The 12,214-nt window shown below is 51.2% G+C and overlaps 2 protein-coding genes across 3 annotated transcripts in view; one reads left to right on the top strand and one right to left on the bottom strand.

Annotated features, from left to right (window-relative positions):
• Window positions 1-5,660, top strand: part of Kiaa1522 (KIAA1522 ortholog) — a 30,485-nt gene extending 24,825 nt beyond the window's left edge. Inside the window, exons 5-7 of one of the 2 annotated variants that reach the window (XM_057784913.1) lie at window positions 559-672; window positions 757-3,300; window positions 3,738-5,659. In XM_057784913.1, the coding sequence (XP_057640896.1) occupies window positions 559-672; window positions 757-3,300; window positions 3,738-3,745 (2,666 nt within the window). In that variant the 3' untranslated portion in view covers window positions 3,746-5,659. Of the gene's footprint in view, window positions 1-558; window positions 673-756; window positions 3,301-3,737 lie in introns of both variants that reach the window. The other variant, XM_057784914.1, reaches the window with a different exon arrangement.
• Window positions 5,661-5,959: 299 nt separating this feature from the next.
• The window catches only part of Yars1 (tyrosyl-tRNA synthetase 1), a 28,476-nt gene continuing 22,221 nt past the window's right edge, over window positions 5,960-12,214 (bottom strand). Inside the window, exons 9-13 of the mRNA XM_057784367.1 lie at window positions 11,117-11,252; window positions 10,478-10,575; window positions 9,253-9,446; window positions 7,954-8,095; window positions 5,960-6,747 (exon numbers count right to left, since the gene is read on the bottom strand). Of these exons, the coding sequence (XP_057640350.1) occupies window positions 6,637-6,747; window positions 7,954-8,095; window positions 9,253-9,446; window positions 10,478-10,575; window positions 11,117-11,252 (681 nt within the window). The 3' untranslated portion in view covers window positions 5,960-6,636. The remainder of the gene's footprint in view (window positions 6,748-7,953; window positions 8,096-9,252; window positions 9,447-10,477; window positions 10,576-11,116; window positions 11,253-12,214) is intronic.

The raw sequence follows: 12,214 nt of genomic DNA on the forward strand, positions 1-12,214 counted from the left end.
AGACTCTGGGTTCAATCTCTAGTAGTACCCCTTGCTCCAAAAAAATCAGGATATTAAGAACATTTACCGGACTGGAGAGATGGCTCAGTGGTTAAGAGCATTGCCTGCTCTTCCAAAGGTCCTGAGTTCAATTCCCGGCAACCACATGGCTCACAACCACCTGTAATGATGTCTGGTGCCCTCTTCTGGCCTGCAGACATACACACAGACAGAATATTGTACACATAATAAATAAATAAAAAACCACAGAGAAACCCTGTCTCGAAAAACCAAAAAAAATAAAAAATAAATAAATATTTTTTTTTAAAAAAAGAACATTTACCTTATTGTAATAACTATCAAGCATTTAATATGATGACATAATATTTCACTAAGTAATAAGAACTGTTCACTGAATGGAAAGATCATTGTTGACTTAGTAAGGGGATTTCCAGAGGTCTTAACCCTAGCCTTGCCGAGCACTTACTGTTACTGCATTAGCACAGAGCGTGCTCTGGAGTGCTCAGAACCGCTCAGAACCTTGTGCTAATGGCTTTTCTTCCCTGCACTGGTTCTTAGGCTCCACCTTCAGACCCCATGACTCATTTCCCAAATCTGGAAAGTCAGGGCGGCGACGGAGGGAGCGGAGGAGCACGGTGCTGGGGCTGCCTCAGCATGTGCAGAAGGAACTTGGTGAGCCCTTGTTAGGTGGGCGGCGGTGAGGGACAGAGAGCCTGGCCAGCCCCTCTGCTCACTCCATCTCCTTGTCCGTTTCAGGCCTGCGGAACAGTCGTGAGGCCCCAGGCACTCCACAGCCTCATGGTCCACGGGATGCTGTCCGCATTCCCACAGTGGATGGTCGTCCCCCGGGCCTGGCCTTAGGGACGGGGGTCCGGGTGTCCCTGCAGGCTCTGGAGGCAGAAACGGAGGCTGGCACTGATGCCGAGACTGTACTACAGCGCCACATCGACCGTGTTTACCATGATGACACGCTTGTTGGTCGATCCACGGGAACCCGGCCACCACCATTGATCCGGCCTATGTCTCTCGCAGTGCCTGGACTGACAGGAGGGGCAGGACCTCCAGAGCCGTTGAGTCCAGCCATGTCTATCTCTCCCCAAGCCACCTACCTGTCCAAGCTGATCCCACATGCTGTGTTGCCGCCCACAGTGGATGTGGTGGCTCTGGGCCGCAGCAGCCTGCGCACTCTGAGCCGCTGCAGCCTGCTGTCTGCTAGTCCAGCTTCTGTTCGCTCGCTGGGCCGCTTCTCCTCAGCCTCGAGTCCACGGCCCCGCAGCCGCCATGCTTCCTCGTCCAGTGACACCTGGAGTCACTCTCAGTCCTCTGAGACCATTGTGTCTGATGGGTCCACTCTCTCCTCTAAGGGGGGCTCTGAGGGCCAGCCAGAGGGCTCTGTAGCTAGCAATAATGTAGTATCCCCTCCTCCGGGGGGTAGTGGGAGAGGATCCCCCAGTGGGGGTAGCACTGCTGAGGTCTCAGACACAGCCAGCATCCGCAGCAGTGGGCAGTTGTCTGGCAGGAGTGTGTCGCTGCGTAAGATGAAACGGCCTCCCCCGCCTCCCCGCCGGACCTACTCCCTCCATCAGCGGGGCTCTGCAGTACCCGATGGGCCCTTGGGGCTGCCGCCCAAACCTGAGCGGAAGCTGCAACCACAGCTGCCCCGGCCACCCACCACGGGTGGGTTTTCGGGAGTGGGAGCAGCAGCTTGTCCACCCAGCTCAGCAGGCAGCTGGGGCTCTGGCTTGTCTCCAGGTGGCTCCAGGCGTCCTCCACGTTCCCCAGAACGGACACTTTCACCTTCTAGTGGATACTCGAGCCAAAGCGGTACTCCAACTCTCCCTCACAAGGGTCTGGCAGGTGCTCCTGCTTCCCCAGGCAAGGCTCAGCCCCCTAAACCAGATCGAGTGACATCCCTTCGATCTCCTGGGGCCTCTGTGTCCTCTTCCCTCACCTCTTTGTGTTCCTCTTCCTCAGACCCTACTCCCTCTGACCGTTCTGGTCCACAGATGTCCACCCCCTTGGGTGACAGGTTTGTCATACCTCCTCATCCTAAGGTGCCTGCTCCTTTCTCTCCACCACCGTCCAAGACCAAGAGCTCTAACCAAGATGCCCCTGCTGTGGCTGCCCCTGCTGTGGCTCCTGGGCTAGCTTCTAACATTGACACCAGTCCTGCATCCCCTTCCATGCCTCAGACAACCCTGACTCCACTCCAGGAGTCTCCCATTGCCGCCAAAGACCAGTCACCCCCACCGTCCCCACCCCCATCTTATCACCCACCCCCACCTCCTAGTAAGAAACCTGAGGTGGTTGAGGAAGTCCCCCCTGCTCCAGAGACTGCTGAGGAGTCCCTCCCAGATTCCAGCTGGCCACCACCACCACCTCCTGCCCCTGAGGAACAGGACCTGTCCATGGCTGACTTTCCTCCACCTGAAGAGGTCTTCTTCTCTGCAGGCCTGGAGCCTGGCCCTCTGGAGCCCTGCAGCTCTCTGGCTACCACTCCTTCAGCTACTAGCTCATCCCAAACCTCACCCCAGCATACCCAACCCCCTCCACCAGCTCCACCAGCTCCACCTCCTCCACCTCCAGCTAGTTCTGTTTCAGAACCTCTGGCCAAGCTCCCTCAGAAGGATTCTGTGGGCAAGAACAGTGGGGCTCCTAAGGAGGATACTGGCACACCTCTGGTCACACCCTCACTCCTGCAGATGGTACGGCTTCGCTCTGTGGGTGCTTCCACAGGGGTTCCAAGTTCATCTCCAGGGTCATCAGCCCCCCAGAAGCCACTGCGAAGAGCCTTGTCAGGGCGGGCCAGCCCAGTGCCTGCCCCCTCCTCTGGGCTCCATGCTGCCGTCCGACTCAAAGCCTCCAGCTTGGCTGCCACTGAGAGCCCTGGAAGTTCTCTGCCTATTGGACCATCAGAGGCAGAGCCAAGGTCTCCACAATCTCCTGCCTCCAAGGCCAGCTTCATCTTCTCCAAGGGCACCAGAAAACTGCAGCTTGAGCGGCCTGTGTCCCCCGAGGCCCAGGCTGACCTCCAGCGCAATCTGGTGGCTGAACTTCGGAGCATTTCGGAGCAGCGGCCATCCCAGACCCAGAAAAAGCCTTCCAAGGCTCCTCCACCTGTGGCCCGTAAACCCTCTGTGGGGGTCCCTCCTCCCTCCCCCAGTTTTCCTAGGGCTGAGTCTCCCACTGCTCCATCTACCAACGGGCTCCCTCACGCTGAGGACAGGACTAAGGGGGAGCTGGCAGAGAATGGAGGTGTGCAGCTGGCGGGTACAGAGAAGATGCCCCCCGCTGGTTCAGGTACTGTAGGCACTGGTGCAGAATAGGTTCTCTGGAGTCACTAGTGCTAGGAATCAGAGGGAGGAGGGGTACATGGGAAACAAGCACTCTGGCAGCTGAGTATATTCCAGTTCACATCATTTCCCATCTCATGTTGTAAAATGGGGCAGAGACACCCATGTTTTAGTCTGTTGAAAGTGTTTCACCCAATGCTGGGGGGCAGTGGTGGAGCACACCTCTAATCCCGAGCACTTGGGAGGCAGGTGGATCTCTGTGAGTTGAGGCTAGCCTGGTCTACAGAGCAAGTTCCGGGACAGTTAGGGCTACACAGAGAAACCCTGTCTTGAAAAGAAGTGTTGCCCAGCATTGGTGAAGTGAGGGAGGGGATACAGAAAGGTTGGGTGAGCATGTGTCTTAGGCTTTATTGTCAGGCCTGCTGAGTGTCGCTTTCCTCACAGATCCCTAGAAGAGACTGGTCTGGCCATCATCACCTGGCACTGCTGACCCATCCCAGGAATACAATCTCTCAGGGACCCAAGCAGCTCCAAGGAAGAGAGGACATGGCACTTAGCCTAAGGAAGGATGCCTGCAGCCTTAATCTCCACAGCCTTCTATGTTTATGCAAGGATGTTGCCCATCCTCCAGGTCACCCCGCCCTCATGCCTTTTCCTCCCAGCAGTCCTTCAGCCTTGGCCTTAGCCTCATCTTGAAGAAGGTAGCTGGTGGGAGTGGGTGGCTGTGCCCCCAGCCCTCCACCGCCCACTCCCACCTCAAGGCCACAGAGGTGGGAGCAGAACATGTGTTTATTTTGTTTCATGTCGGAAATCATGTATGTTGTAGTCCAGAATCAAAGCTCTTTGCAAAGTGACTGCATGTCCATCCTCCAGGGCTCACTAAACCACATTCCAAGAGCCTGTTTACATGGTGGCAGAATCAGTCCTTAGCTGGGACCAGTCTATCCATTCTGCCAGTCCAGTCCACGCCTTTCCTTAGTTCTTGGAGATGGGCTAGTCATCCCCACAGGCTTCCCAGGCTGGTGGCAGGGGCGGGGCTGTGGAATTCCAAAGCACAAAAGGTACAGAGGGGGCTAGCCTTCCTGTGCCTCAACTTACCACCAACCACTCCTCTGCCTTCCAGTTCTGTCAGGTGCTCCTCCTTATAGGGGACTCATGGACGAGGGGAGGAAGAACCAGAGGTCTGTGAGCACTGCACTAAGAAACCAAAAGCCAGACCAGAGTAGGAAGCCATCTGGGATCTTGGCATGCTGGGCACCTGTCCTGTGACACTTGATTGGGTTTGGGTGGATGGGCACAACTTCAGAGCCAGGAGCTCATGGGATGTGTCTGTTTTATTTTGGCAGGGGATACTGCCAAGGTGGGAGGAGAGCCTGGCAGGGACTTACTTGGGCAGTGGGCCCAGGCCCGGCCCTCATTCCTTCTCTGACCTGTCTCTACTCTTTGGTGCATGTCCTTTCTGCAGCTGCCATTCAGCCAGGTGAAGGGAGCCGAGGCTGAGCAGCAAGGATGGGAAGTCCAAGGGGGGATACCCAGTGATCCTAAGTAGGCAGGCTGGTGGCTATCCCCAGATGGCAGCCTCTGCTACTAATCTCTTCCTGGAATTTAGTGACTCACTGTCAGCCTGTGCCACGTCTAGGTAGGCTGGAGTCTATCTGCTCCCATGGCTGCACCTTCTTTAGGGCCACCTCTTGAGTCTTTTTCAAGGGGGGCTTGAGCCTGGCAAGAGATCTTGGCCTTTAGCTTCTCTACTACCAAGAGTGACACACTACCCCTTGCTACTGACTTTCCTGTCGAGAAACGGGGAAATGTGAGGTCAGGACCCTTAGCCCTCTTGTTAGGATTGCTTGTTTGTCGCTGTCTTTCCCTTGCCCAGTGTGTAATGGGGGCTGCTGCTAGGTGGATGTCACTGTCCCATGAGGTAGGGAGGGAGGACAATCATTCAGTAAGCACTATTCTGCCCCAGGATCCAAACCAGGCCCTGGTAGCAGTGATCTGGGAGCTGCTGGGGGTGGGAAGCGGCTTCTTCCCCCTCCAGGGTTACTGGAACTCTTGCCCTAATTTGGGATCTTCTCTGCTTGTACAAAGAAAGGAGACTCTTAAGAGGGGCAATTAATATTTGTCCTCTGGGGTAGATAAGCTTGACCTTGTGCAAATGGAGAGATAAAAGCCTCTGATTTGTAATTTGCATAAGAATGTTAGAAGAGATATATATTTCCGTAAATTTTTGAGTCTTTGATATGTCTATATAAACAGTCCTCCCCACTCCCTCTCAGAAGCTTGAGACACGTGACAAAGTTGTGTTTCATTAAAAGGTATTAATTAAGTGATTGAAACTTGGCTGTGACTACTCTTTTTCCAGACGTGACACAGGTGACGCTGAGTAATGTATGTAACAAGGTTTGCAGAGCGCACGTCGCACAACAGCATGAACCCAGAGACATGAACTCAATCCCTTGCTCATGAACCACACAAGGCCTGGTTGTGCTAGGACAGGGCAGTGCTCTGGAGCTGCAGTCTGAAGAGGTGGTCTCCTGCCTTCTGCTTAGTACTAAGCAGGGGGAAACTCGGTGTCTGTCATCTATGTGTCTGCCCCATCCCAAAGTCAGTGGTCCTAGGTTAGGTGATAACAGCTGCTGCCACCTCCTAGTTAGTGTGGTTCAGACACATCCACCCAGACACCCTTGTTCAGACACTTTATTTGAATTTGACGGTGGTGATTGGATAGAGAGATGCCTTATGAAGTATCCCACATTCTGAAGAAAGCACCACACTGTGTTAGTCCATGCCCATCCTGCTGCTGACACATCTGCTTTAGGGAGTCCCAACCTAGCCAGATCCAGGGAAACCCCAGAGCTGGGGCAGACCCTGCTACTGGTGCCAAGCCTCAGGGTAGGCAGGCCTTGAGAATGCTGCCAGCCCTGGGAAGCTTGGTAGACTTCTAGGCCGTTTTTCCTTCTTTTCAAATCCCACAATTTCCTGTTGGGGAGAAACTGTAATTAGCCCAGATCAGGCACCAGATTCAAGCTTGGAAACCAGTGTTTTTCCAATTACAAGGACGGTGGAATAAACTTTTTCTGTTGGTTCTATTGAAACCAGGCTTCTCAAGTCAGCTGCCAAGGGAAAGAGGTACAGCTGCCTGCACTGGGCAGCCGTCCTTACCCCAAGCAGTCAATGCAGTCAGGTGGGATGATCCCAGATGGTAGGAAGGTAAGCTGTCCCTTACCAAGTTCCATGTCTAATCAACAGTTCCAGACTTGGAGGTTCAGTGTCCTGAGATGGGAACGGGTGATGGGTACCACAAGTTGAGACGGCGGATAATGAGAGGAGGATGCTGGGCCAGCTAGCTAATGTTACCCCCTTTTAGTGATTTACAGGATATGGACCCCAGCTTGGTCATGAAGTTGGTTTGTTTCCATTGTGCAATGCATTCTTCAGAAATCTTAAAATCGGCCTGGACAAGACAAAAAAATAAATTATTACTACATTATTAACATGAACTGGCCCAACTTTTTGATTTTGGTTTTTGAGACAGGATCTCCCTGAGTAGTCTTGGCTGTCCTGGAACTCACTGTGTAGACCAGGCTGGCCTCCTGCCTCTGCTCTTGAGTGCTGGGATTGAAGGTGTGCTCTACAACACATGATCCCTGGCTTAGCGTTTCTGAGTGGTTTTCCAAAGGCTTCCATGTTCTTATCTTTTGATAAGCACATTCACTTCTATGAATAAATACAAAGACTTCTAGATTACTGACACCACTGCAGCCCTGGTATGTGTGATGATGCCAGGGATCAAACCTAGGGTCTTGCTTGAAATGCACCCCAAGCCGGTTATAGCAGGCATATAGGCCTCAATACACTATACACATGATTCCCCAAGCCGGTTATAGCAGGCTATTAGGCCACAATACACCAACATATGATTCCTCAGGAATGAAAAGCAGACTAACCCAAATGCTCCTCTGTCCAGAAGAAGATCTGAAGGAGGCAATCAAGGCTTATTTTAGTAGCCTTGATTGACAGGAGTGGAAATAAATGTCTATGTTTTTTTGTTTTGAGAAGGTCTCACTGTGTAGCCCTAGCCCCGGATGGCCTGGACCTCCTTTTAAAAACCAGATTGGCATGAATTTGGGGCATTCTTCCTATCTCTGCTTCTTAAGTATTGGAATTACATAAAGGCACCAACATACACAGCAGGACCGTGGATATTTTCTCTCTTTAACACAGTTTCTATAATATTTGTTATAAATAGAGGGCTAATTTGTTACACTGGTATAGTTCAGAAATTTAGAATAGTGCCTGACACATATATTCTGAACACGACTATTTTATTTATTTATTTTTTTCGAGACAGGGTTTCTCTGTAGTTTTCTGAATGTGATATTTATTGAAAAATAAATGCATGAGCACAGGACAACTGGGGCAGGCCATATTCGGATCAGTGAGTGCCTTAAACTTAAGATTCACTTATTTGCTCTGGCACGGAAGGTCAAAGCCTGAGGTAAAGGGGGGTAAGTTCCCATCTGCTGCTTCCTCAGACTGATCAAATGGACAAGCAAGTGTCTGAAGTCCCTCACTCAGTGCGGAAAGCGGGAACGAGGCAACTGCTAATTCTAACAGCTCATTGGGGCAACCTGGGCAAGGGAGGAGAGTAGCATTTTACCTGCAGTTTCTCAAAGACTTTCTTCTTGGGCTTGAGCTCCTCATCTGGCTGGCCCTTCTCGTAGCCCTTCACAAATACTCGCTCTCCAGGAGCAGAGCCTACCGGAGGGTCCAGAGGTTCAACCTGGCGGCTCACCCCTTCTCTGCAAAGACAGGACAAAAGGCAAGATGATGGATTTCTCAACAGCTGTGGATGTTAAAAGTGTTCGGGGCCCTAAAGGGATTTAGGATGTCCTTAGTGCCATAGCCCAGAAGGTCCTGGTCACTTTTCCACATCTCTGAACACTTAGCCCAGGATTCAATACCTCTTTTTCTGGAAAGAGTAATATCTGGGTCTCCAGCAATGATCTGTACCCAGTCACAACAGGTTTGCATCTGGGATCCACCTCTTACTTGTAGTGTGACACCTTCATTTATGGTTGTTTGTTTGGAGAGTCAGTCTCATGTAGCCCAGGCTGTACCTGAACTGATTCACCTGCCGCTACTTCCCTAGTGCTGGGATCACAGGTGTGGGTTACCATACTCACTTTTATGAGGTGCTAGAGAACAAACCCCGAGCTCGGCAGCCTGGCAAGAGCTCCACCAACCTGAGTTGTATCCATTGTCTATCCTTTCTTTTGGTGAGACGGTCTCACTGTGTAGCTCAGGCTGGCCTATAACTTGATACGTAAACTAGGCTTATGGAGACCTTCCCCACTAAGTGCTAGGATTAAAGGTAGGCGCTGCCATGCCCAGCATCTGTCCATTTTCTTTTTTTTTCAAGGCAGGGTCTCACTATGTTGCTCTGGGACTTGCTATGTAGACCAGGCTGGCCTTGAACTCTTGGTGATCTTTTAGAATTAAAGATGTGTGCTACTGTGCCATACTACTGATCTAGTTTTATCTTAACAGTGTGTCTTTTATGCAAGCAACCCTTTTATGCAAGCCTTAACCTTCCCCTCCCTCCCTCCCTCCCTCCCTCCCTCCCTCCCTCCCTCCCTCCCTCCCTCCCTCCCTCCCTCCCTTCCTCTTCCTTCCTAATCCTTCCTTCCTTTCTTTTTTGAGACAAGGTTTCTCTGTATGTAGCCCTGGCTGTCCTGGAACTAGCTCTTGTAGACCATGTTGGCCTCAAACTCACAGAGATCTGCCTGCCTCTGCCTCCCCAGTGCTGGGATTAAAGGCGTGTACCGCCACCACCTGGCTCATGCCTTATCTTTTAGCATCAGTGTGGAAGGGGCATTTTCTTAGGGCTTGCACATGGCATACAGAAGGGCACCATACAGACTAATTCCTCACGCTTGACCTCCCCATCCTCACTCACATGGATGCACACAGAAGCATGCCTTGGGAGTCTACTCCTCTCATCTTCTGGGGTTTCAGATTGCACAGTACCACCACCAGCCTGTCCTGTAGTTCTTCCTTGGGCACAAACTGTACGAGGCCGCTCACCACAGTCCTGGGTTCAGCTTCTCCCACATCAATCTTCTCCACATACAGGCTATCTGCATCTGGGTGCTGCCAGCAAGAAATTCTTGTCAGGGACAGAGAGATGACTCGTGGTAAAGGTGCTTGCCGCCGAGCCTGACCACCTGTTAGCTCCCCAGGTGCCAAATCGGGGAAGGAGAGAAATGAGTCCTCTAACCTCCACGCGTGGCACATTCCCTTCAACCCCTAATAGACAAGTAAACGGGAGATTATCACAGTGGAGTAGGCCAAACGCCTGGTGAGCCATTGCCGCATCTGCTCTCTCCAAAGCTCCCCTGCACCTGTCTTTTTCTTTTTTCATTTATGTAGCGAAGGATGGCTTTTAACTTGCAGTGATTCTCCTGCCTCAGTTTCCCAAGTCCTAGGATTACAGGCATGTGTTATCATGCCTGGCTTTGAGAACATGCCTTGAAGGAACATTTACTCCTCAAGGGGCTAGGGTTGAGAAAATGACCCTAATGGCTTGTGGAAAAATATCTTAGCAGAAATTAGGTAGCCTGGACTGTTAGTGACCACCATTGTGCCCCAAGTACCACACCAAGGGTTCCAGACATCTGGGAGGTAGAGTGGCTGAATGTCGGCTTTACTATCTCAGGTGGGAGCACCAGCAGCCACATCAAGTAGTCTGTCCAGTGGTTGGGAGGCTTATGGCCATACAGTGTCAAGCAAATCAACAACAGTGTTAAAAAGGCCTAGAACAATGGTTCCCAGCCAATGACTGATCACATGACCTGTCTGCAGAAATGGAAGTCCACCTCCCTGCAGCCACTGTCTAAGGGGCAATTGGCCAACCTAAGGTAAGACAAGAAGCTAGTCCAGGCAAGCTGGTACATAGTACATCGGGCCACATTAATGGCTAAGTTCTCTGACCCGTGTCCGTCTCTCCAGGTTCCTAGCTGTGTTGTATAAAGTTCAGAGACTGCCTGCAATTAGACACCTGGCTTCTGCTTTGCAATATGACCCCAGGGATGCTACTTCCCTTCTCTAGCTAGGTTTCCTCCAAATGGAAACACAAACCTAACCCTCTTCTGCCTCTCTGGGTAGTAGTGAAAAGTGAGTACCTTCTCCACACTGATGATTTTGCCTACACGCATATCCAGCCGGGACGGGATGATTTCCTCTGGTTCTGAATTCTTGGCAGGGCCTTTAGCAGTAGGCTCTAGAAATGAGAACTCCACGGAGTCAGGACTCTCCTCCTCTCCCACCCCAATGGCAGGCCAGTTTTGACTGCGCCGGATAGGAGAGAAGCACAGAGCCCACCCGCCGAGCTACACTTCACCACAGACCCAGCAGCCTTACAGAAGGGGACACCACAATCCCCACCTGCCTTTTCTCTGTTACTAAGTAAGCTGCAAGGCAGGGCCTGTAGTAGTCTGGCCACCTATGGGTATTTCTGCTTATAAAAATCCATGCAGAATTTGTCTCTTCTGGATGGGTCACACAAAGGTATCTATGGCAGCACCTCAGCATCATGGGTAACTGGAGGACCAACTCACAAGACAGAAGCAGAGAGACAGGAGCAGGGAGGCTGTTAAGATGCGATTTTTTAGGAAGCCTGAGCAACTGTGAACAGACCACCACTGTGAATACCAACTGGGGACAAGTTCACCAAACCCAAGGGGCAGGTTGAGTGAACACAGACTAGACTAGGAGGTTCTATGTGCGGTCCCAGTTCCAGGCACCTTTCCAGCTGGCCTTACTCTGTTTTGAAGGATCTGGGTAGGCAGCACTGGCTAGCTTCTTCAGGGCTGGGGTATTAAACTTTTCTCGAATGGGGTCCAGCAACTTGTTCAGGGCGACTTCAACAGAATTCTTTAGGTCTCCTGGGTGTACAACCTACAGAAGAAGACAAGGCCTGGTGAGATGAGGCCTGGACGCCAGAATCTTAGAGAGAGGCGACATGGGAGACAGACATATGTTCCCAGCAGTCTTGAGATTTACAGCATTCTTACAAGACAAGGTAGAACAGAGAAAGATGATTGTCCCAAAGTCGGGTGCCTGCCTGTCTAGACAGGTTTCACTATGTAGCCTAGGTCACCCTCAAACCCACAACCCTCCTGCCTCAGCCTCATGAATGATGGAATTACAAAGGCTTGCCATTGCACTCAGCCTGGCATCCAGATCTTTTGACTTTGCATTCTGTTCTAGTTTAAGGGCTTTCATAGGTTGAATATGCTTGTCATTCTTTTTTTTGTTGCTGTTTTTTGAAACAGGGTTTTTCTGCATAGCCCTGGTTCTCCTGGAACTTACTCTATAGACCAGGCTGGCCTCAAACTTGCAGAGATCCACCTGCCTCTGTCTTCCAAGTGCTGGGACCAAAGGTGTGCACCATCTTTACCTGGCACTCATTATTCTAATTCTGCTATTCTGCTAGTCTTTCTGTTTATGCTTTGAGCCATAAACCAAATATCACCCATAGGAAAATGTTCACCCAGGTAACCCTAGGTCTGAAGACCAAGTTAGACATGTAAGGATTAACGTTCTGGTTAGTGGTGTAACTCCTTTTAAGTTTTGATGATGACTTTTACTATTTTCTTCCTTTCTTTCTTTTGAGGTACTGGGGGTTGAACCCAGTCTTGTACATGCTAGGCAAGCTCTCTACCATCGAGCTACATCCTCAGCCCAGTCTCGGTTCACTTATAAAATGAGAAAAACAGGTTGGGCACGTGCGACTCACACCCGTAACCTCAACCCTCGAAAAGCTGAGGCAGGAAGGTTGCTTATGTCGAGGCCAGCCTAGGCATTGTGCAAGCTTCAGACTCAGAAAACAATAAACAAGCAAAAAAATTTAAACCATT

The sequence above is a fragment of the Chionomys nivalis genome, chromosome 11 (genome assembly GCF_950005125.1).
Source record: "Chionomys nivalis chromosome 11, mChiNiv1.1, whole genome shotgun sequence".
Classification (NCBI taxonomy): domain Eukaryota; kingdom Metazoa; phylum Chordata; class Mammalia; order Rodentia; family Cricetidae; genus Chionomys; species Chionomys nivalis.